This window comes from Manduca sexta, chromosome 16 (genome assembly GCF_014839805.1).
Source record: "Manduca sexta isolate Smith_Timp_Sample1 chromosome 16, JHU_Msex_v1.0, whole genome shotgun sequence".
Taxonomy (NCBI): Eukaryota; Metazoa; Arthropoda; class Insecta; order Lepidoptera; family Sphingidae; genus Manduca; species Manduca sexta.
The window spans coordinates 961,395-984,451 of NC_051130.1; the positions used below are offsets into that span (position 1 = coordinate 961,395).

General features: G+C 37.4%; 1 protein-coding gene across 1 annotated transcript in view; it reads right to left on the minus strand.

Annotated features, from left to right (window-relative positions):
• LOC119189512 overlaps window positions 1-21,722 on the minus strand; it is a 111,243-nt gene extending 89,521 nt beyond the window's left edge. The window contains exons 1-2 of the mRNA XM_037439411.1: window positions 21,516-21,722; window positions 19,973-20,123 (exon numbers count right to left, since the gene is read on the minus strand). Of these exons, the coding sequence (XP_037295308.1) occupies window positions 19,973-20,123; window positions 21,516-21,722 (358 nt within the window). The remainder of the gene's footprint in view (window positions 1-19,972; window positions 20,124-21,515) is intronic.
• Window positions 21,723-23,057: the final 1,335 nt, after the last annotated feature.

Genomic DNA, 23,057 nt, shown 5'->3' on the forward strand with positions numbered 1-23,057 from the left:
CATCATGCCTTTATCCCCGAAGAAGTAGGTAAAGGTGCAACCATAGCACACTCTATTTGTCGTGTTCCGTCCCATAATGTGAGATGGTGAGACAATCGCCATATCGGGCACAAATTCCAGACTCCTGGCTGAGACTATGCAGAAGAACCCAAATATCACTTTGGCTCACCAGGAATCTGAACCCAGGACCTCGGGGCAGTCGTACGGCACATCTAATGCAATACCTCACAGATTCCGATGACGTTTATACATTAACGAGAATATGATCCCAGCATTCAAAGAAAATCGTCACGAGAATAACCTTAATTCGCAAAGCCGTCCAATAAACAGTTAAACTACAACGATCGCTATTAGCATTTTTCCCGCCATTTCCATTCGTCTGAAATACAAGTTTACTCATTTAAGTTTGCCGTAGACGCCATTTTTACAAATTAACTCCTTAGAATACAGAGCGGTGCTTTCGTTTCATTGTGGAAATTGGCATTAATGTTTTCTTTAAGGTTTTAAGGATTTAATAGTTAAAATAACCTGCACAAAAAATTAAAAACCTCGTTTCTGGTATATGAAATTAATTTATTTAAGTTACAACGATAGCTTTAAAACATATAAGCAAAAGTGGCTCTGAAAACAGGTCATACAGGCTGCACTGCTCAGGTCATACACGTGTATTATACAACGTGTAAATGAGTATTCATAACGATTGTTGGCAGGCTTCAGCAAACGTAGAAAAATGTAATGATAGTATCTTTAAATGAACATCCAAAGACGCACCTTTAGACACTTGATCGAACATTTGGTACGACAGATAAACCTCTCATCATCATTATTGCAGCCGGGAATCGTCCACTGCTGGACATAGGCCTCCCCCATTGAGCGCCACAGGGACCGGTTCTGGGCCGCCCTCATCCATGGCTCCGGCGACCCTCACGAGGTCGTCGGTCCATTTCGTGAGAGGCCTGTCCACTCCAGAACTTTTCCGCCCCAACGGCCATCAGTTCTACGAGCTATGTGTCGTGCCCATTGTTACTTGAGTTCCGCAACTCTACCTACCCTTGTAGTAAAACGTGAGTTTATATAGGTATGTCATTATCTTACTTCACAAAGCAAAAAAAATAACAGCAGTCCGTTAAAACCGTATATTAATTGGCATTTCAATTCGATTAGTTTCCAAATAGATTGAATGAAACTGTTTTTCCGATTCCATTCTAGACAATTCATCAGTAACACTCGCTCGCCCGTACATTAGTTGAATTAAAAATGGTTTTTCAATTCCCGCCGTTAACCCATAATGAGCCCGCGGTCCTTTATTTAATTTATGATTATTTCAATAATGCCAAATGAATGCTTCCACCGTTTGAATCCGGGGTGAGTTCTGCTTACCACCGTTTTATATATTTATTTTTATGGTACCAACAGCTTATATTTTAAACATACATGAAATAGGAGATAAGCATACAAACGTACAAACATGCAAGCCAATTACAGGAATACTACTATGTGGAGATAGATGGCGCTCGTGCCACGGTAACTTTAGCTCCGTATATAATTAATTTGTAAAAATAGTGATTATCATTATAATACGCTTCTGTGTTGTTTAATCTATAGTTAACGACCACTTACACTTGCGATACAGTTATTTTCGTGGTTAATACTAATATAAGTGCATCTCAGAAAACTTATACCTAATTGGAAACAGTGCTATTAAACACAAGTGTTTTGCATTGAGACTTTCGTGTTTTTTTAAAAAGTCTGCGATTTAAAACAATAGAGTGTCATAATTAACAGTGTCTGTGCTAAAAAACTTGACAAGATTCCATCTGAAAGCCATAATTGTTAATCAGCAGTCGTTAAAATTTTAAATCCGTCAATTGGACTTTGACCTCGACACGCAATTCTTTAATTCACTGCCATCTATTGGACTATTTATGCAACTATTGATTAGCTACGCAACTACGACATCACTGCCATCTATCAATTTAATGCTTATTGACTGATGATTGATGTCATAAAGAGCGAATCAACAATTTACGTCATATTGGTATCATAGAGGGCGCTTTATATATGAATTACAACTAATTAGTTTCTATTTACATACTACCACTACAATGAGCTCTCGTAAATGTGCAGGTTGTCTAAATGTCTTGAAAGGAGTTTCTTTTCTACGCTGCAGCAGATGTCCAGACAAGTATCACCACAGTTGCCTAAACTTCACTAAAGATAATTTTCTATCCCTGTCCAAAGAGTTTAAAGATACTTGGGAGTGCCCTTGCTGCCGTAGTAAAGCACCCAAAGGCGGAAATAACTCCAACACACCAATTCGGTCTTTTACGACGTCCACAACAGGCTACCAAGAAAACATTGTCATTGACAACAGAGAAGACAATGCTGTTTTGCGCAATAATCCCTGTTCTCCTAAGACATGCAGATGCATCACTGCGGACACTATTCGGACTATTATAAGAGAAGAACTCGAGATTAAATTCAATACTGTAATTAAAGGCATACAAGATAAATTAATTCATCTAGACGACTCCATTAATTTTTTCAATGCTAAATACGAGAATATCAACAAGCAGTGCGAGTCATACAAGTTACAAATAGAGAAACTGGAGAAAGATGGAAGGGAGCTCCAAGAGTCTAATCGTGTCTTAGCACAACGTCTGGCTCAAATAGAACAGCTGTCGCGCGCCAACAATATCGAAATACAGTGCTTACCCGAGCATAAAACAGAAAACCTATACTCCGTCATACAACAACTTGGCAATGTTATAAAATGCCCGATCACCGAGGCTGACGTTCAATACTGTAGTCGCATCGCAAAAATAAATACTAATAGTCCTCGCCCTCGCTCTGTATTAGTCCAGTTCAGTAGTCGTCGTCTACGTGATACATTTTTGGCTGGAGTGATTAAATTCAACAAAAACAATTCTGACGACAAGCTTAATTCTACCCACTTAGGATACGGTGGAAATAAAAAGTCTCCCATTTATGTAACTGATCATCTCACTCCAGAGACGAAGACGCTGCATGCTTCTGCTCGTAGGAAAGCGAAGGAACTAAATTACAGATTTGTCTGGGTGCGTGACGGCAAAATATTTTTAAGAAAAACAGAATCCTCAAACTACATTTTAATCAAGGATTTGGCATCTTTGAGTAAATTATCTTAAAGCTAGTATCGTAGATCTTTATTAATAACTTTGTAAATTTTATCTCACTTTTTTTTTTGGCAAGTATAATATTTACTTATTTTGTATAGACTGATTTTCAATTCATTGGTATATGTTATTATTGTTATTATAAAAATGATTACTGTGTATTACCAAAATGTAAGAGGCCTAAGAACTAAAACAATAGAGTTTTTTAAAAACATTGTTTGTAACAGTTTTGACGTAATTATTTTAACTGAAACGTGGCTGAATTCTAGTGTCTTCGACTTTGAACTTTTTGACACTCGATATGAGATTTACAGACGCGACAGAGCAACATCTGGGTTTCACAATAAGAAAGATGGCGGTGGTGTACTTGTGGCAGTGTCTAAACGATTGCACTCCCGACACCTTCCCGATCTCAATTCCGACTGTGAAGACGTTTGGGTACAAATTGATTGTTGTGGGCACAGTGGGAATACTGAGCCCTTGTTTTTATGTGCGGTCTATCTGCCCCCTCCTATTAAGAGACATATTCTGGATCATTTTATGACTAACTGTAATCGTGTCATTGAACAAAAAAGGATGAGGCAATTATTGGTTACTGGGGATTTCAATATGGGTTCTATAACTTGGAATTTCTCCAACAGTACCTTTGGTTCAGCAGTCACAAATATTAATAGTGAGCTTGCTACTATGCTCTTGAATTTTACTGCACTGAATGATCTCAAACAATATAACTATGTTTCCAATCCAATGAATAAAATCTTGGACCTAGTCCTTAGCAACGCGGCTATCTCGGATCTAATCCCCTGTAGCAATGCTCTTACAATAGTCGACCCTTTACATCCTCCTTTAAATTTTTCTTTGTCTATCCCAGGTGCGAAAAATATCGATTGTAGGAATAATCCTAAATACTGTTTCTTCAAGGGAGATTACGATAAGATCATACAGCACCTGAACGCTGTTTGTTGGGAGGACGTACTTGATGTAAACGGTTCGGTAGATGAAATGACTTCTATTTTTTATTTCCATGTTCATGCGGCTATCGTAAAATACGTTCCCATGTCATCATTCAAGCAAAAGCGTTATCCCGTTTGGTTCTCTCGTGACTTAATCAACCTCTTAAGGGAAAAATTAAAGTACCGGAACAAACTACGGAAATTTAATAACAATCCACTTGATCAAATCGCCTTTGATTTGGTTAAGAAAAGAACGGAAAAACTAATGGCGACGTGCTACAATAATTACATATCTAATCTTGAGGAGAGTCTGCGCGCCAACCCTAAGCTCTTCTGGAGCTTTATTAAAAACAAAAAAAGGAATTGCAGTACCTATCCTGATGAAATGAAATTTAACGACGAAATCGCAAGTAATGCAATTGAATCCTCTAACCTTTTTGCTAAATGCTTTGCTACGGCTTACAACAATAATAGCACATTAGGTACTAGTTACACTAAATCTTCTCCGCAAATTCCATTATTAACGAGCAATTACCTTACATTAATTAAATTTAAAGATAGCCAAGTACTTAAGGTCTTAAAAAGACTTGACCGCTATAAGGGTGCGGGGTCAGATGGCATCCCCTCTGTTTTTGTAGCAAACTGTGCCTCAGCTCTAGCGAAACCGTTGGCATTTATATACAATAAATCCCTGGCTACTGGAATATTTCCATCTATCTGGAAAAAAGCATTGATTATTCCCCTTTACAAAAATGGCAATAAGAATTTAATCAATAATTATAGACCTATTTCAATTTTGTCGGTATTTGCAAAAGTCTTTGAGAAATTGCTTCACCCTGTCCTCTCGTGGCATTTTAAACAACTTTTAAACGTACATCAACATGGTTTTGCTGTTGCTATATCTACTGCCACCAACCTCACCTCATTTATAAATGATGTTTCCATGGAACTCGACCGTCGTTCCTCTATTGACGCGATTTATACGGACTTCAGTAAGGCTTTTGATAGAGTCAATCACACTGTTTTACTACATAAGCTTTCTGGCTATGGTTTCGCCGAACCTCTACTAAGCTGGTGCGCGTCATATCTATCAGAAAGAAATTCATCAGTGGTCGTAAATGGTTATTCTTCTGACCCATTCTTAATTAGGTCGGGGGTGCCTCAAGGGTCACATCTAGGTCCACTATTTTTTAATATGTTTGTCAATGACATTGGTGACTGCTTTCTCAACTCTAGTCATTACTTATTTGCCGATGACCTTAAATTTTTTAGACCAGTTAATGAGTTTGACGACGCTACCTTATTGCAGGATGATCTTGACCGTCTGGCAGTGTGGTGTGATTGCAATGATATGACTCTCAATGTCTCTAAATGCACGTCGATGCGTTTTACGAGAAAAAATGGTGACACCCTTGATTTTGCCTATACAATAAAAAACTGCACTCTCACTAGAGTTTACAGCATAAAAGACTTGGGAGTTACACTTGACTGTAAACTACAGTTCAACCGCCATATAGACAACATTTGTGCCGGGGGATTTAAAAATCTAGGCTTTATTTTGCGCAATGGCAGAGACTTTAAGTCACCTAAAACAAAGATTCTGCTCTACAACTCATTCGTTCGTACTGGTTTGGAGTATTGCAGTGTGGTTTGGAACCCTTTCTATGATGTTTACGTTAAGAAGCTCGAAAGTGTTCAAAAGCGTTTTCTATGGCATTTAGTCTTCTCATCCAACCTGGGGAAAAAACTCGTAAAATATGACGACAGGCTAAAGCACTACAACATGATGTCCCTGGCCGATCGGAGAACTCAGCTAGATATATTGTTCTTATACAAACTTGCAAACGGTATTCTAGACACTCCTTTACTTTTGTCTTGCCTAAAGTTCTCTGCCCCTCCAAAGCTTCCCCGTGCCTCAAGGTTTGAACTCCTGAAAACTACTACTTTTCAGTCTAACTTGGGTCAATATGCACCTATTAACCGGCTCATTCGAGAATTCAACGTCTTAGCTAAAACAAAGGATGTTGACCTGTTCTCTGTCGGTTTAAGCACACTTAAGAAGATTTTAAATTCTTAAATCGTAAATTTCGATACTCTGGTTTCAGCTTTTAATTAAATATTTGTTTTATGAAATAATTGTTTACATATTTCAATTTTTATAGTTATCTTATACTTATTAGAATTGTTTTATTTAATATTTTTGTTTAAACTAAATGTGATATAATTGATTTAATTTTGTTTCTTTTAATTTTAGGCTTTATTAGTCACTAAGATTTTTTTAATTGTAACAATTCCATTGATTCATTTTAATTTCCTTATTTTTAATCTTTAGAGTATTATTATGATATGTTAATAATTTTAGAAACATATTTTTTTTGTCAAATATAATTTGCATGCAGTCTTCACCTATAACTACAATGGCACTTAGCTAGTTAATATTATAACTTTATTATTGTAATATGTTTTGGTGTAATTTGTGTTGGTGATAAATAATAAAAAAAAAAAAAAAAAAAAAAAAAAATACTCAACATTGAAAATATAAACAAGACACTAAAAAACTGCATTATTATTAATATAACTACAGTCATTCAAAACAAAACATTACTAAAAGAAGTAAAATAAACAGAAGACTTAGCAACTATAAAAAAAAATAGAAATGAAAGCCTTGTGGTGACACTGAAAACATGGAAAAGCGCCTTACAACGCTACTACAATGTGACTATAAAATAGAATTGCAAAATTGGTTATTTAGAACACTTTGGTGTCACCCATTTAGAGAAACAGATGGTCGCATTGCTCTATGAAGGCCGCGGGCGACCATCCGCCTGACAGGAGGTAGAGATTCTGGATGTAATTGCGATCCTTAGATCAGCTACAGATCAATTACTGATAGTATACTGATGACGTTGATTTGTTTTCACCCGCTACATGGCTAAGTGAGTCATGACGTCGAATTTTGTCATCTGTTTCTCTAAATACATAATCATATTGCAATGTTAATGAGTGAAGTATCAAATCGTGCGGGACGAAGCGGAACAGTCCTCGTTTCACGCGCCATCTTAAAATTGGATTCGTTTCGGTGCCTTTTCTCTCGCCGCGCACGAAATTTACTATTGATAGAAGATTTACGCGTCGTTAGGCCGGCTTACAAGGCGGGTATCTATACGATACAGACTAGCTTTGAGAATAGATAGAGGGCAGCTAGATGACAACATCGGCAGAGATGAATATTTGTAACCGCCAAGATACCGACCACCGTAGATGTTAAACCCGCTATAATGACCCACGTAAATGCCTTTTGGGTTCTCTCTCTCTGCAGTCAACCCTTCATTACTGAGGATCGTGATCCCGTCCAAGATCATTCACTAGTCTTCTCCACGAGGCCCGATCTTCGGCTTGGTGCAACGCTACGCTCATTGGCATATTAAGGGAGTTAAGGCCGGCAAAATTATGTCAACTGGCGAAGTTATTAACACCCTACGCGCGCGGAAACAAATCGACACTATTAGTTTACTAATAACAATTGATCTGCATGGTGGCAGGTAGGTATGTTGGAGCGGAGCGCAAGGCACCAGGAAGAGAGGCATACCGGCTGCCTGCTTAAACATCATTAAAGTTTCCGGCGAACAGAGGATGAAGACAGCGAATAGCAGAAACACTAGAAATCTCTAGTCGAGGCATTCAGCTTTGAGAATGAGGGATGCTTATTAACATAGAAAGTTTAAAAATTAATACTTTACAAAGTGAAGCGTTGTAGTAATATTTTCTAGAAATTGATGTATTTTTCTGTTATCCTACAGTAAGAAATATAAGGCGTTTTTATTTATGGTGGATGAATGACCACATCATAGGACACAAGTTCAGCGTGATACGGCCCTTCAGAGACAATCGTATGAACATTTAAAAACAGTTATCACGTCTATTTGAACATTTTTTTATAGCTTTGATGACGAGACGGGCTTGCCATTCGCCTAATGGTAAGCGATATGACCGCCCATAAACAGTAGAAACACCATCCAACACCTTGAATTACAAAGTATTTTTTGTTATTTCACTGCGCCCGCCATCTTGAGACATGACATGTTAAGACTTATTATGTCCAGTAGGGCCACTGGCTATAAGGCTACTTTTTCTTGGTCGTGTTCTTTATTCTTTGTGTCCCTGAAAGGCTTTCGTGGCTGTATGTATAAGATCTTTCCATTTTGTTCTATTTTCGGCTTCTTTTAAGGTAGTCGCAATAGACAATCCAATGATAGTCACTTGATCTACCCAACGGATAGGTGTTCGGCGAGGTATTTTCCCTTCTACTTTGCCCACCACAAATAACTTGTCAAGGTTATCTGTCTGACAGCGGGCAATATGTCATATTGCCTCAATAAGAAGTTTTAGTACACTATTTTGCCAGTAGGTAAAGTTGGTCGTCTTTATTGTGCTGTACACACGTTTTTAGCGATAAAGTTACTAGACTTTGCCGTGATTAAGTGTTTAAATTATCATCAACGGAAACCGAACTGCTTTAGTGACCATGTTGCGAGTTTTGGGGGATAATTTTTGCCTAGTTTTTACTCTCAATTCTCCTGGTCTAATTCGGTAGGAAAGATTGAACATAACTTCTAAATTCTTTCGTAAGGTCAAGCTGTAGGTCAATTATGATAGTGAGAAAGACTATTTCCTAATAATAATAATACCAGCTCTGTACATACTGCCTACCGCTGATGATGGACATTACTACCACTAAGGGTTTAGGCCTTAGTCCACCACATTGCCCTAGCGTCTATTGGTAGAATTCATATACCCTTAACATTTTTATGTAGAATTCTCAGGTCACTTTAGGTTAGACGGTTAAATCTTTAAACCTATCTCCATATTGGAGACCAACTCAAATTCCAGCAAATCACGTGCTGATAAATTGAAAAACAAGTTCTCAAAACTCACAAAATATTTTATTGTCCTAAAGAGAATCCAAGTTTTTTTATTGCCATAGTAGGCAAACGAGCGAACAGTCCACCTGATGTTAAGCAGCATCTGCCGCCCATGGATTTTGCAATGCCAGAGGAACAACCCAGCCGTTGCCTTCCGAGATGTGAGCACTCTTTTTAAACCTCTTTTAAAGAAGGGCAACTCAAGTTCTCTGGTGAAGTCTCTCATATGTGACAGTCCGCCTGGGTAGGTACCGCCATCAAAGCAAAAAAAAAATCATAGAACTCGGGAAGTCTCGAAACCTTGAGTTATAGTTTGCGTTGGATTACCGTTCGAATATTGAAATTTAAATTTTATGGGTACTTTATTAAATAGCCATAATTACTACCAAAATCAACACTCCTTAAATAAAAAAAAAAATAATTACAATATCCATATATCCATCTAAATTTTCCCAAAATAACCCCAAATTGTGGTGACGATCGCGGATCGTGCCGACAAACCCCGGGCAGGAACACCCGCCACAGATAATGGCTGGACTTGCTTCCGTATTATATGTACTGCAACTACATCTACAGGTTGATGCACAAACTAAGTATCTAATTTTACTTAATAACAAAACTTGATTTAGGTGTAAAGGTAACCGTGTTGATACGTAGGTACTGCAACTTCAGCTACTAAATTATGCATAAACGAGGTATCAAATACCCAAAAACTAAGATTTTTGGTGCTGCATTTAGAGTATTCTAAATTATTTATGTTTCAAATGCTTTTTATAAGTAGCAAATGTGAAGAATAGGTTAAGCAAATAGCTTTTGTGGCATAAATTGTCTACAGGTAGTTACAGAAAGGAGGTATCAAATTATTTACACGCAAAGAAATTTGTAAAAACATAGTTTTTGTATAATTAACAATTCATAAATAATCATTTATGAATTGTTAATTTATGATTTGTTTGAGCGGAGGTGAGAACGCCATGAAATGTTCGCGAGCCCTCATAGGCCTCAATATAATAGTTATAACCATGAGGTATACAAACTGAACTGTGTGCCTAGAGCCGCAGCAAATGTCCGTGTGGATGAGTGTGCAGTTAGTGTGGAGACTAGCGCACAAGAACTACCTCGAGGGTTCACATTTTTCATTGTATCTACAGGTATTAAATACCCCTGTAATACAACATCCTGTAGATCGTAATGTGCACTACACTTTGTCCGCGCAGTCGGCACAAGTCATATAATTAATGTCAATACATAGAGAACAGTTTAACTTGAATGTATATAGAGGTAGTGTTATTGCTTCCTTGTTCTCGTGGCATTGCTGTGAGACAATGCAGGATTCCATTTCTAGGTAGAGACGAAATACTGAGGTTTATAGTACGTAAGCGGGGGTCCACGAAAATTCATCTGGTTTTGATAGTAAAGACCTAAAATGTTGGCTTGACATCACCTATCAAAGTAGACAGATAATATTTTAATAACCTCAACGATCGTTACATTTAAATCTTCTGGGGAATATGGTAGAACCTTAGCTGAAGGGAGTTTACCAGCACTGGTAAATTTTGCAAGTGGTCCATGAGAAAAAAAAATGGGTACCTCTGATCAAAACATTCACCACCTTTCGTATTTATATTAGTAAGAAGTAAAGTTGTGGCCACTACGTTCCCTGCCAGTTGGGAGCGGCAGACGACTAATCAGAGGGCGATCGCGGTTTCGGTTTCGACAATTAGGCCCAGCTCTGATTGGCTCACAGACGCTCCAGGACTTAATCCAATGACGAAGGTTTACTTCAATAGTAAGATATAATCTTGGCGTCATCTTTAATTAAAATTTGAATACGTTACCATTACACAGACCGCATTTTTTTTGTTTTATTTTCTCTTTAACAAGAGCAGGCAAAGGCTCTCAGCCAGGCAGCCTAATCCGCCATTTCTTTTCCACGTCTAGTATCTTTATTAAAATATAAAGCCTTGAGACATGTCTATATTTTATTTCAATTATAGGACCAAAGCCATCTTTTTAAATGATGGGTTATTTATTCAAATTATTTGTTTTTTTTCAGTCAGAGGTTGCTATCCTCATAATTTTTAATTTACTAATACAAACCTCACATCGGCAAGAGATGAATGCAATCATCGGGTTTTATTAAATACAAAAAGAGTCAAATCCCACGTTTTGTTTGAATTTGACTGTTTCTATCAGAAAACTAATTATTTTGTTATGACTCCTATTTAACCGACATGCAAAATGGGAAAGCTTACTAAGATGTTTGGATGTTTGTTTATCATAATTCTGAGCCCGTTTGCAACCTCAATACGACAATATAGGTTGAATGCGACAGTTTTACTGCCTCATTCAAGCCGTTCAATCTAACTACAGTCCCAAACTACAAGTTAAAATAAATCGTTCGTAAGCACGCACACATTACTGCGAAGTAAAGTTGATGCGCCGCTTGATACCACGATATATATGCATTCACTACAATTGCACAGGGTTGGCACTTGCATCGAGATAGGGTTGCCACTTCGAAAAGGGTTGGCATTTTTTCCGAGCATTTTTTACCCCCGAAAAATGACTCCGTCAGAAGTGCTAATTGCTGTGAAGCGACGAGATAGACTCGATTTGGTGTTAATTGTTGGACGTTAACAAGGTGTATCCAGACTCGAAACGAGGGAAATACGTCACTGTGACTACATTCTTTGTTTACGGCCGTAATGAATAAACGATCAGTAAGTTTGGATTGAACCTTATAAAAATAATAATAAGGCCTTTATTGACTACCATTAATTTAGACACGAACGTCTATATAAACTATTTGTCCAAATTCTGAATTAAAATGGCAACCAAAACGTCATTGTTATAACCTATTGATTCACTTGCACAACAAATAATTTTACTTATTTGATTCTTATTTTTTATTCACATCCAGGTTTACACTTGACTCGAGTTCTTATATTATGAGCGTCACTCCGTACATAACCACACGCTGTCAATATTAAAATCATACTAAAGTCAAGCGTACGGATTGCAGTATAGTTGAGTCGAACACAATGAGTGTACGGAACGCCAGATCTAGTACGTATTACATATATATCGATGATTAAGATTAAATCATAAAAACCACATTTCTTTCTTAAACAAAAGAGAGATGCTAAGGCTCGTTGAAATTATCATTACTAAGCGGCGCTAGTTAACGTATTCGAGTAAATTGCGCCGATTCCCTTGTATCCACGGTCTCCCTCCAATTCCTCCTCATTAACATACAAAATGATGCGGCATCGGCTTAGCGTTTTAGATTGGGTACTAATTTCATTCTGAAAAAGTCCTTTTGGGATAAAAGATTCAATGAACTTAGATAATGTGTTCATTTTTTAAATAGCTAAATTCTAAACTCCATGCCTGTGATAAGGTAAAATATAAATTAATCGGAAATGACTACTTCAATACTCTAAATACTTATAAAAAAAAACTTCAACTAGACTTCAAATGTTAATATTTTATCGTTGCGGCGAATTAATTAATTATCCCTACATATGATAAAACAATGTTCCCTGTAGCGTCTGTTTGTTTGAACACGATAAACTACATACAGAAACCACACAGAAGACCCAGGAATATAATCAGCCTCTGTGTCTTGTTTTTGTGGACTATGAGAAGGCCTTTGACTCCGTCGAGACATGGTCTGTTATGAACTCCCTGCAGCGGTGCCAAGTCGATTTTCGATACATCGAGGTGCTGAGAAGCTTGTATGAAGCTGCAACTATGTCCGTCCAAGTACAGAATAGTCAAACAAGACCGATTCCATTGCATCGAAGAGTTAGACAGAGGGATGTGATATCCCCGAAACTGTTTACAAATGCATTAGAAGACGTTTTCAAGACTCTAAACTGAAACGGGCGAGGCATCAATATGAACGGCGAATACATCTCGCACTTAAGGTTTGCCAATGATATCGTAATCATGGCAGAATCGCTGCGGGAAATTTAAGAAATGCTGCATAGCCTAAACGAAGCCTATCAAGGAATATGTCTATCTCGGGCAATTAATGCAGTTGGGTAGATACAACTTCGAAAAGAAAGCCGACAGGAGGATTCAGTTGGGCTGGGCAGCATTTAGGAAGTTGTACCACATATTTTCGTCGGATATACCACAGAGCCTAAAGACGAAAGTGTTCAACCAGTGCGTCCTCCCCGTAATGGCGTACGGAGCCGAGACGTGGACATTGACTGTGGGGCTAATCCACAAGTTTAAAGTCTCTCAACGTGCTATTGAAAGAGCTATGCTCGGAGTCTCTCTGAAGGAGAAAATTCGGAACGAAGTGATACGTCAGAGAACCAAGGTTACCGACATAGCTCTGAAAGTTAGTAGGTTGAAGTGGCAATGGGCTGGCCACATATGTCGCAGAATTGATAACCGCTGGAATAAGCGTGTTCTGGAGTGGAGACCGCGTCTTGGCAAACGTGGCGTGGGACGCCCTCTGGCCAGATGGCAGGACGATTTGCACAAGAAGGCCGGCAACGACTAGATGCATAAAGCAGCAGACCGGGCTCTGTGGCGTACCTTGGGAGAGGCCTATGTCCAGCAGTGGACTGCAACGGGCTGATGATGATGATGATAACACGATCTACAAACACTTCGCCGTTGACTTGTTGTTGCTGGAATGATTAAACAACTAGCCCTCGTATTATACTATGGATAAACGTATAATACGTATCATAAAGCTTTTTAAATTATGTTATTTCTTACTATCTTACTACCATGAATCTATCAAATACAACAACAGTATGCTGACTCCCCTATTTGAGAGAGACTGTAATAATTATATTGATTGCTACGAAAAATAAACCACTTGCATTAAAAAGCATCGATCCTAACGTAGTCTTGAAAAAATTATATATTCTAGGGAAATAAACGTTGAGTTTATTTATTTACCAACGACTCCATAAAGTTATGGCAGCAGCTTCAGGCTTAAGAAAAGCTGAGGACACCTGCATACCTGACAAGTCCTCTATAGGAATTTAGAGGGTGTGTGAAGCCTATCAATCCGCACTAGGCCAGCGTGGTAGACTAAGGCCTAATCCCTCTTAGTAGTAAAGGAGGCCCGTGCCCAACAATGGGACAGTATATTATGATACAGGGCTGATATTATTATTATTACATACAATGTATTGGGAACCGATGCCTGCATTAAATCTACACAAATCAAATGATAGGACTTACATAATATCAGTTAATACCACTGAGCTAGGATGCGAACTAAGTGTTTAGAACAATGCAGAATAATCCATTTATTATGCAAATTTACTTTAATCAATTGCTTAATAACGTTCGTTATCCACGATCTTTTGATAATGGTGCAAAAGTTTTTAGATCGCTCTCGTGAAAAATTTAATTATTTAGAGCAAAATACCTAAAAGGCATCTTAGGTAGGTATCAATTGAAAATATTATTGAAGCACTTTATTCTTTTGTCATACTTGAATATTTAGTTAATGTATCATACATTAGCGAACCCTAATCCGAGCGCTGCGTCGCTTCATTCATTAGCCCCGAGTGCTCTGTTACAGCGGCACTTGTGCAACACCCCACGCGCTGTCGTCCCACAGGGGACAAGGGTTTGTGCTCCACTCCTCATATCATTGACTCGATCGACCAGCACTCGCGTCCAGGAGGACGCGACTGCAAGTATCTTCAGACACATCTCAAAGCCTCCAACATACCAGACCAGCTAGCGTGCGACAGTAACTTTTATTTGTATATTAGATTTTTTCTCGTAGAAAAAAATATCTGTACAAAGGCAAATTTTTTCATAAATAGGTAACCCTTCAACTCGCTTACCAATCACAGTATATACTCAGCCATAGAACTAGCTAAACAAATGGAAAACTTAAAAACGTTTTTATACTTAAACTTCGATCAAAATATTTTTTTTTCTTTATCTAAAATTTATTAAACTCTTTAAAGTTTATTTTAGTGAAGAAAAATGAACATTGATAAAGGAACATAGATTTAAAGGCGATTTAAATATTAATTAGATACATTTGTGACTGACGGTACATATATTTCAAACGTTTAATTTTTTGTATAGACGAGCTCAACATGCGCAGTCTGCTGACTTACCTCTCCTTCATTGTCACTACCGTTATCGCAATTTTGCGTATTCAATCCTGGAATACATAATCCAATTATTTTTTGCTTAAACTCCACAGTAAAGTAAAATCATTTTGTAAAACAGAATAATATTATCAATTATTTTTATAACGTATAATCGATCAAATATCGCTAAAGATAAGTTAATATTCCAAGGTCATTAAGAAAACCAGAGTGACGTGGAATTTTCGTGTTTCAATCGACATGCCAGTGAGACTGTCTGAGCCCAAATAATAAATTCATCTCAAAGGAAACCTCCAATATGTATTCCAAGAACGATATCTCTAGTTTTGTATACGGACAATGGCGTTAACTTACTGTGGGCTAAGTAACAAAAGCCATCTTGAAAGGTAATGTTGTTTCTATTTCTGTTACTATTTTGAGCAGTATTCTGCTGACTGCTGCGTTCTAGTTTTAAGGACGTTGCACTCAGTATAGCTATTGTAGATAAGGAAGACAGGAGGCTTTACAAAGTTCGCACGATCATGCTGGATGCAGGCCACTTTTGTCCGATCTGCCTGAAAATCGTCAGAGGCGATCTATATTTAGCAGTAGACTTCATGTATCTGATAATAAAATAAGAGACTTATAACTGAACTAGCTTTTGCTCGCGGCTGCGCCCGCGTGAAGGAGTTTTCCGGGATAAAAGTCCACTGTATGATAAAGGTCTTTCGACATATTTTCTCGGTACTGATAGGTTCAAAATAGTTTTATCTCCATGGGGGTTGAATTTATCAAAATCCTATTTAAGCGAACTTCTTCATCATAGTAGCTCTAATCTTTAATTTCAGTTCCATCAGTCGAAAATCTAAGAAGATTTATACAAACTTTCATCCCCTATTTTATCCCCTTAGGGGTGGAATTTATCAAAAACCTTTCTTAGGGGATGCCGACGTCATAGTAGCTTTATGCATGCAAAGTCTCAGCCCGATCGGTTTAAAATTGACAAAGTTTCATACAAACTTTCATCCCCTATTTACTTTTGTCCCCTGTGGGACGACAGCCCGTGTGGTGTTGCACAAGTGCCTCTGTAACAGAGCACTCGGGGCTAATGAATGAAGCGACGCAGCGCGCGGATTAGGGTTCGTTAATGTATGATACAGAAACTCAATAATTGTTCAAGTATGACAAAAGAATAAAGTTCTACAATAATAACTGTGCCTTCTGATATCGATATTGTAGTATCCCTTAGTAAAGAACTGTTCATATCAAAGAAAATTATGCTAATCCAAAGACCTACTAGCATGATATTTTTGATATCAATATTAATAGTTTACGGGTTTTTCTGTGTAAGCCGTGAAGTGAATAATGACATTGGGTATAATATTCTGTGTTGTTACATCTCTGCTCGTGTGAAGCGCAAAGATCCGATTTTAGAGTTTTTTTATACTCAGGCTATCTTTGTACCAAATTACATTAAAATCCGCCAAAATTTTTTGCGTTTACTTCTAACAGAATATGACATACGTGGCTTTAGAAAAAAATAGTATAAAATTTTCTAATTTCTTTGTCACATCTATAAATCAGCGCACTGGCTTAATTTAGTTCCGAAATTTTTAGGAAACAAAGTTTGGTTTCAGTTTGTGATATATTGGAATATCATCAATTTGTTTATTCGCTACTATAATCAATTAATCAATTGTACCAATAATGTATGAATTAACTCCCGCATTAACATTTTTTGTTGCTACACAAAGATTAATAGATACAAATATCATTTTACAATCAGACGAAGTCACATAAGTTACCTAAGAGATGACTGCCGACGCATGTATATATAACCGTTCTGAGCTCTAAGGTTCTATTTCTGAGTTATAGTTTTGGATAAAGTGATAATAGATTTTACAAAAGGCTTATTGCTAGCTACTATTTTGTATTTATGAATGGCAATGACAATAGACTGCGCCGTAGAGGGCCACCACGGAGTTTTTAGGCCTGAACCCGCTGCCATAACTCTATGGAGTCGTTGGTGAATAAATAAACTCGACGTTAATTTCCCAAGAATATTTAAATTTTTCAAGGCTTTACATCAGGATCGATGCTTTTCTATGCAAGTGGTTTATATTAAGCGGCAATCAATATCATAATTACAGAGTCATGAAATAGAGGATTCATGTATACTGTTGCTGTATTTGATAGATTCATGGTAGTTATCGTAATATACATTATAAGAAATACTGGTGGTAGGTATCTCATATGTGAGAGTCCGCCTGGGTAGGTACCACCACAATGTCTATTTCTGCCGCCAAGCAACAGTGTGTAGTCAGTGTTGTGTTTCGGTTTGACGGACATTGTATCTAGTGTAACTGCTGGACATAATGAGACTTAACATCTGATGTCTCAGGATGGCGAGCGCGGTGGAATACCGAATACTTTGTAATTTAAGGTGTTCGATGGTGTCTCTACTGTTTACGGGCGGTCGTATCGCTTACCATCAGGCGAACGGCAAGCTCGTGTCGTCATTCAGAGAAATAAAACAAAAAATAAAATTTTATAAGCTTTATAATACGTATTATACGTTTATCTATAGTATAATAAGATGGCTAGTGGTTTAATCATTCCAACAGCGAAGTGTTTGTAGATTGTGTTATATTATAAATATATTTTTATAGTTTTTACATATTTTAATTATGAATGAAACGAAATTACGTTAAACTACTTTTTTTTTACCTTCACACTTGTAATGGAAGGATGGATATATGTGAGACTTGTTCATGGTTTCAGGTTCTTTATTAGACTGCACTCATTATACTAACTTAATACTATACATTAAAAAGCGGCGATAGCCTAGTTGGGTGTGGGACGGACTGCCAAGACGAATGTCCGCAGGTTCAAATCCCAAGGGCACACACCTGTGACTTTTCTAAAAAATCATGTGTGTATTCTTTGTGAATTTATCGTTCGCTTTAACGGTGAAGGAAAACATCGTGAGGAAACCTGCACATCTGATAAGTTCTCTATAGGAATTTCGAAGGTGTGTGAAGTCTACCAATCCGCACTAGGCCAGCGTGGTGGACTAAGGCCTAATCCCTCTCAGTAGTAGAGGAGGCTCGTGCTCAGCAGTGGGCAAGTATATAATACAGGGCTGATATTATTATTATTATAACATGTACAACTCGTATTCTTTTAGTAGATAGTTCATCTGAGACGTTTGTGTCTCGTAGTAGTAGTCTGCAGTGTCATGTGTCATGCAGCGATGAAAATAAACGACAAACATAAAGATTATTGATATTTATTTAAATCCCACACAAACACAACGCAGTGATTTAAAATTAATTATAATTAATAAGTTCACGAGATTGAATTGGAAAGCAATCATCACCATACTACTTAAGTGCTTAAAATTATATTAAGACATTATTTATTCATACGATATTCTGTATACGCAGGTATAATTTCCCAAACATTTAGTGAAATAGTTAATTTTGATCATATGTGCTGATCTTACTGTAACATTCGATTATAAGTCTCTTATATCATTATAAACCACCCCAGATCTGCTGCTGAATCTGCTTTAACGTCTTTGAAACTATGAGAAGCGGCTGCATCCAACATATTCCTGCGACTTTTACCAGTCCTCTATCCACTTTATATAATGCTCAGTATTTATACTGGTTACAATGTCCTTTATATCGGAACATAACAGTGGGAGCACAATACTGTTCAGTGACAGAATTAGAAATTACGGTATTATGAATAGTTTTTGCTGCTTAGCCGACGGTCAGTACCCTCGGCCGTAGTCAAGTTGCCTTTCTACAATCGTTAACGGTAATAGAAAACGGAAACATGTGTGAGAATGACTTATCGTATCGCTAAGTCTATCGCTACGTTAGCGCTAACGATTGTAGAAATCCACCTGTCTATAGCCCCTCGTCCGTGTACAATATTAGAAATATCGTCTTTCGATTACATTTTGAGAGTTTCTATGGACGGGATTTACTATTCAGGTTCCAGCAGTGTCACTGGCATGTCGATTGGAATTACAAAAATTCCAAGTCACGGCGGCTTTCTTAGTTACTTTGGATTTAAATATTGTAGTTTACCTAAGGATTATATTTGGTTTATAGAATTTTAAATAATTATCTTATTAAACCGTATACAGCATAAATAAATTGGATTATGTAGTCCAGGTTCGTATTTGCAAAATCGCGATAACGGTAGTGACAGTAAAGGAGAAGAAAGACAACAGACTGCGCACGTTGAGCGGCACCACGCGCCACAAGCTGTACTGGAATGGGTTGCGTTTCAGGAATAGGAACAGCTTCTGGATCTTCTCGCGGTCTCGCTCGTCTATACAAAAAATTAAACGTCTGCAATACATGAACACACAGTCACAAAAGTAGCTGAATAAAGTAAAATTTCAAATTTTAAATTAAATATATGAGTTCTTAGCAATAATATTTTTTTCTTCACTAAAATAAACTTTTAATATATTTTAAATAAAGTAAAAAAATATTCTGATTGAACTTAAAGTGTATAAGCGTTTTGAAGTTTTCCGTTTTTCAGCTAGTTCTATGATTCTAATGCCTTGGCAAAAATACTTTCTTTTGGTTGCAGTACCTACAGTCTAGTTGATATTTAACTTTAAACTTACAATATATATCATCCATGACGACTTACGCCGCGGGAAAATTGTGTATTTTTGCGCAGTATTATTCTATTACCTATATAACATTTTATTGGTTTTGAGAAATAGAGACCGTGGTTACAATCTCCAGAGTACATGTAAATGTTAACGGACTGTTTTGGAAGGACTGACAAGCAGGTAAGATTCAAGTATACCCCATTTCGTGACTTACTTTTACAAGCGATGCGCCTCTCCAAAGCGATGACCAACATCTTCTTCGTCTCCATTGACACCAGGTCTGCCAGTACAGCTGACAGGATCAGCGGCGACAAACCCACCATAACCTCTAACATGAACCAATAAAAATCCAAATAACTAAACATCTGCAACAATATACGTTACATATGTCTTATTCCATTCTTTAGCAAACGATCAAAATATCATTAAAAGCAGAATGGTCATAAAACCTACATTGGCTGATACCTCACTTAGATAATAATGCATAAATCCTTCTCCGAAATCTAGAAGCCACGGACCAATAGACAATTTATTTACTGTAAGCTTCATCTTGAAGGAGGTGTCACACGTGTGGAAGTCTCTTGGTTGGTTCTTCCTTTATTCATTATTGTAGCAGTGATTTAAAGTTATTCATTCAAAACTTGACACTTTGGACCATTCGAAAACGTAGTAAAATATATAAGAGAAAAATTTTATTCACCTGAGTAGCGCCTAACTTCATAAAGTGGAGAGTAATAATTGTCCCAAACGTGTAATATATAGTTGAAAAAACGACAAAAACAAGAAGCTGAAACAAAATAAAATTAATGCATTATTAGTGTAGTTGTAGCACTAATGTAGATAATATATAGTGATACATAAAATTTAGCTATTTTGGGCATGTATAATACCTTTGTCACTTTATGTGTATGGAATAATTGTGTACACCCGTGGAGGTAGATTTTTGTAGATCTGAATTATAATGATACCAACTACTGTACCAAGAATCACACAATAAAGATTTGATTTGATTGATTTGATTGTGTAACCCCTAACGGTCGCCAGACGTTAGTTGGGCTGATATTAGACTTGTTTTTGCCCGCGGCTCCACCCGCGTTATAAAGTTTTTCAGGCTAAAGTTTAAAAAGCCGTTATAAAAGTAGTAGTTTCCCGGGAGCCTATGTTCTTTCCAGGGTCTCAAACTGTCTCCATACCAAATTTCATCTTAAAACGTTGGGTAGTTTTTGAGTTTAACACGTTCAGGCACACAGATGCAGCGGGAGAATTTTTTAGGAGGAACAATCCCGTCATACATCATTATTGCATAACTTTAACCATTATGCAGCGCACGCAACGGAAGCTCTCAAAACTTTCCCCGTTTTTGCAACATGTTTCATTACTGCTCCGCTCCTATTGGTCATAGCGTGATGATATATAGCCTATAGCACTCCAGGAACAAAGGGCTATCCAACACAAAAAGATTTTTTCAGTTCAAACCGGTAGTTCTTAATATTAGCCATTACTGCTCCGCTCCTATTGGACATAGCGTGATGATATATAGCCTATAGCGCTCAACAAATAAAAGGCTATCCAACACAAAAAGAATTTTTCAGTTTGAACCGGTAGTTCCTGAGATTAGCGCGTTCAAACAAACAAACAAACAAACTCTTCAGCTTTATATAATAGTATAGATTAATATAGTTTGGCGCTGTGCAGTCTCCTGCAAGATGTGGACTTGCTTGGACCTCAGTAGAACAAATATGAAGTATCTCTGTTACCTGCAGCTTCACAGTGCCGTCGATTGCCTCCAGCCCGTCCATGATCGCCTCATACATCTGTATGTACCGGCGCGGATGATGCTGGCCTAGGATTCTGCAGTCGAAGTCGTTGCTCTGCAGCGTCTGCCGCATCAGCCTCACGCGAGTGTACACCAGAGCGAACACAAATAATAATGGTGACCTCCCAATTATCCCAATGAACCACATAATGAAATTAATTAAAGCACAGACATATTTCGCTACATTGCTTTCTTCGTGCAATATTAGATTTTGTGTGAAATAAGAGAGCGTTAAAAGAAACATAACGCAAATATATCCAACCAGACATACGCGCATTAGTCTGTAGGTGCTCACGCTTATGTCAATGAGCGACGTCTTCTTATAGTACTGCAGTAAGTACTTATTACTCTTCAGCAAAGAAATTAACATATACAAGATGTATTCCATAGATGAGATACATGCTAAAATTTTCAAAACAATATAATCATAAACCAAAAGATTATAACAGAAAGTGATACTTGCGCAAATAAGAGAACAGTAAAGCCTCGCCAGCCATCGCACTGGAGTGGAGGTTTGAAACTCGTGGTAAAAACCGCAAAAAAATCTAGTATACAAATAAAAGTTAATGTCGCACGCTAGCTGGTCTGGCATGTTGGAGGGTTGGAGATGTGTTCACGAAGATACTTGCAGTCGCGTCCAGGAGATGATATGAGGAGTGGAGCACAAACCCTTGTCCCCTGTGGGACGACAGCGCGTGTGGTGTTGGACAAGTGCCGCTGTAACAGAGCAGCGCGCGGATTAGGGCTCACTAATGGTTGATACGGAAACTGAATATTCAAGTATGACAAAATGATAAAGTGCTTTAATAATTATAATTATTATTGATACCTACCTAAGACGCCTTCTAGATATTTTGCTCAAAATCATTTAATTTTTCACGACAGCGATCTGAAACCTTGTGCATTAGAAATGAAAAGATCGTGGCTAACGAAGATAATTAAATAATTGATTAAAATAAATTTGGATTATAAATGGATTGTTTTGGGGTAATATTTTCCTTTCAACCCAATATATTTTTATTAAAAAATAACTCGGGAAGAAGTTAAGCTTAAGTTAACTAATCAGAAACAACTGCTTGGAATTTACAGTTCCCTTTAGCTTTATATTTACATTGTCGAGTTTGAATGCAAGCATCGGTTCCCAATACATTGTACGTGTTATATATTTGTAATGTTTTAATATTTCACTAATACGAGCAATATAAAATAACGAAAAAATAGACAGTACCTTCTGATGTCGATATTGTCATATCTTTTAGTACGGAACCATTCATTTCAAAGATCATGCTCGTGCAGCGAGCTACGTGGTAGTATTTCATGATATTTTCGATATCTGCATTAATAATTTATCTGTTTTCTGTATATGCTTACTAGCTTAATTTAGTTCCGAAATATTTGGGTAAACAAGGTTTGGTTTCAGTTTCAGATATATTGGAATATCAACGATTTGTTTATTCGCTACTATAATCAATCAATCGATTGT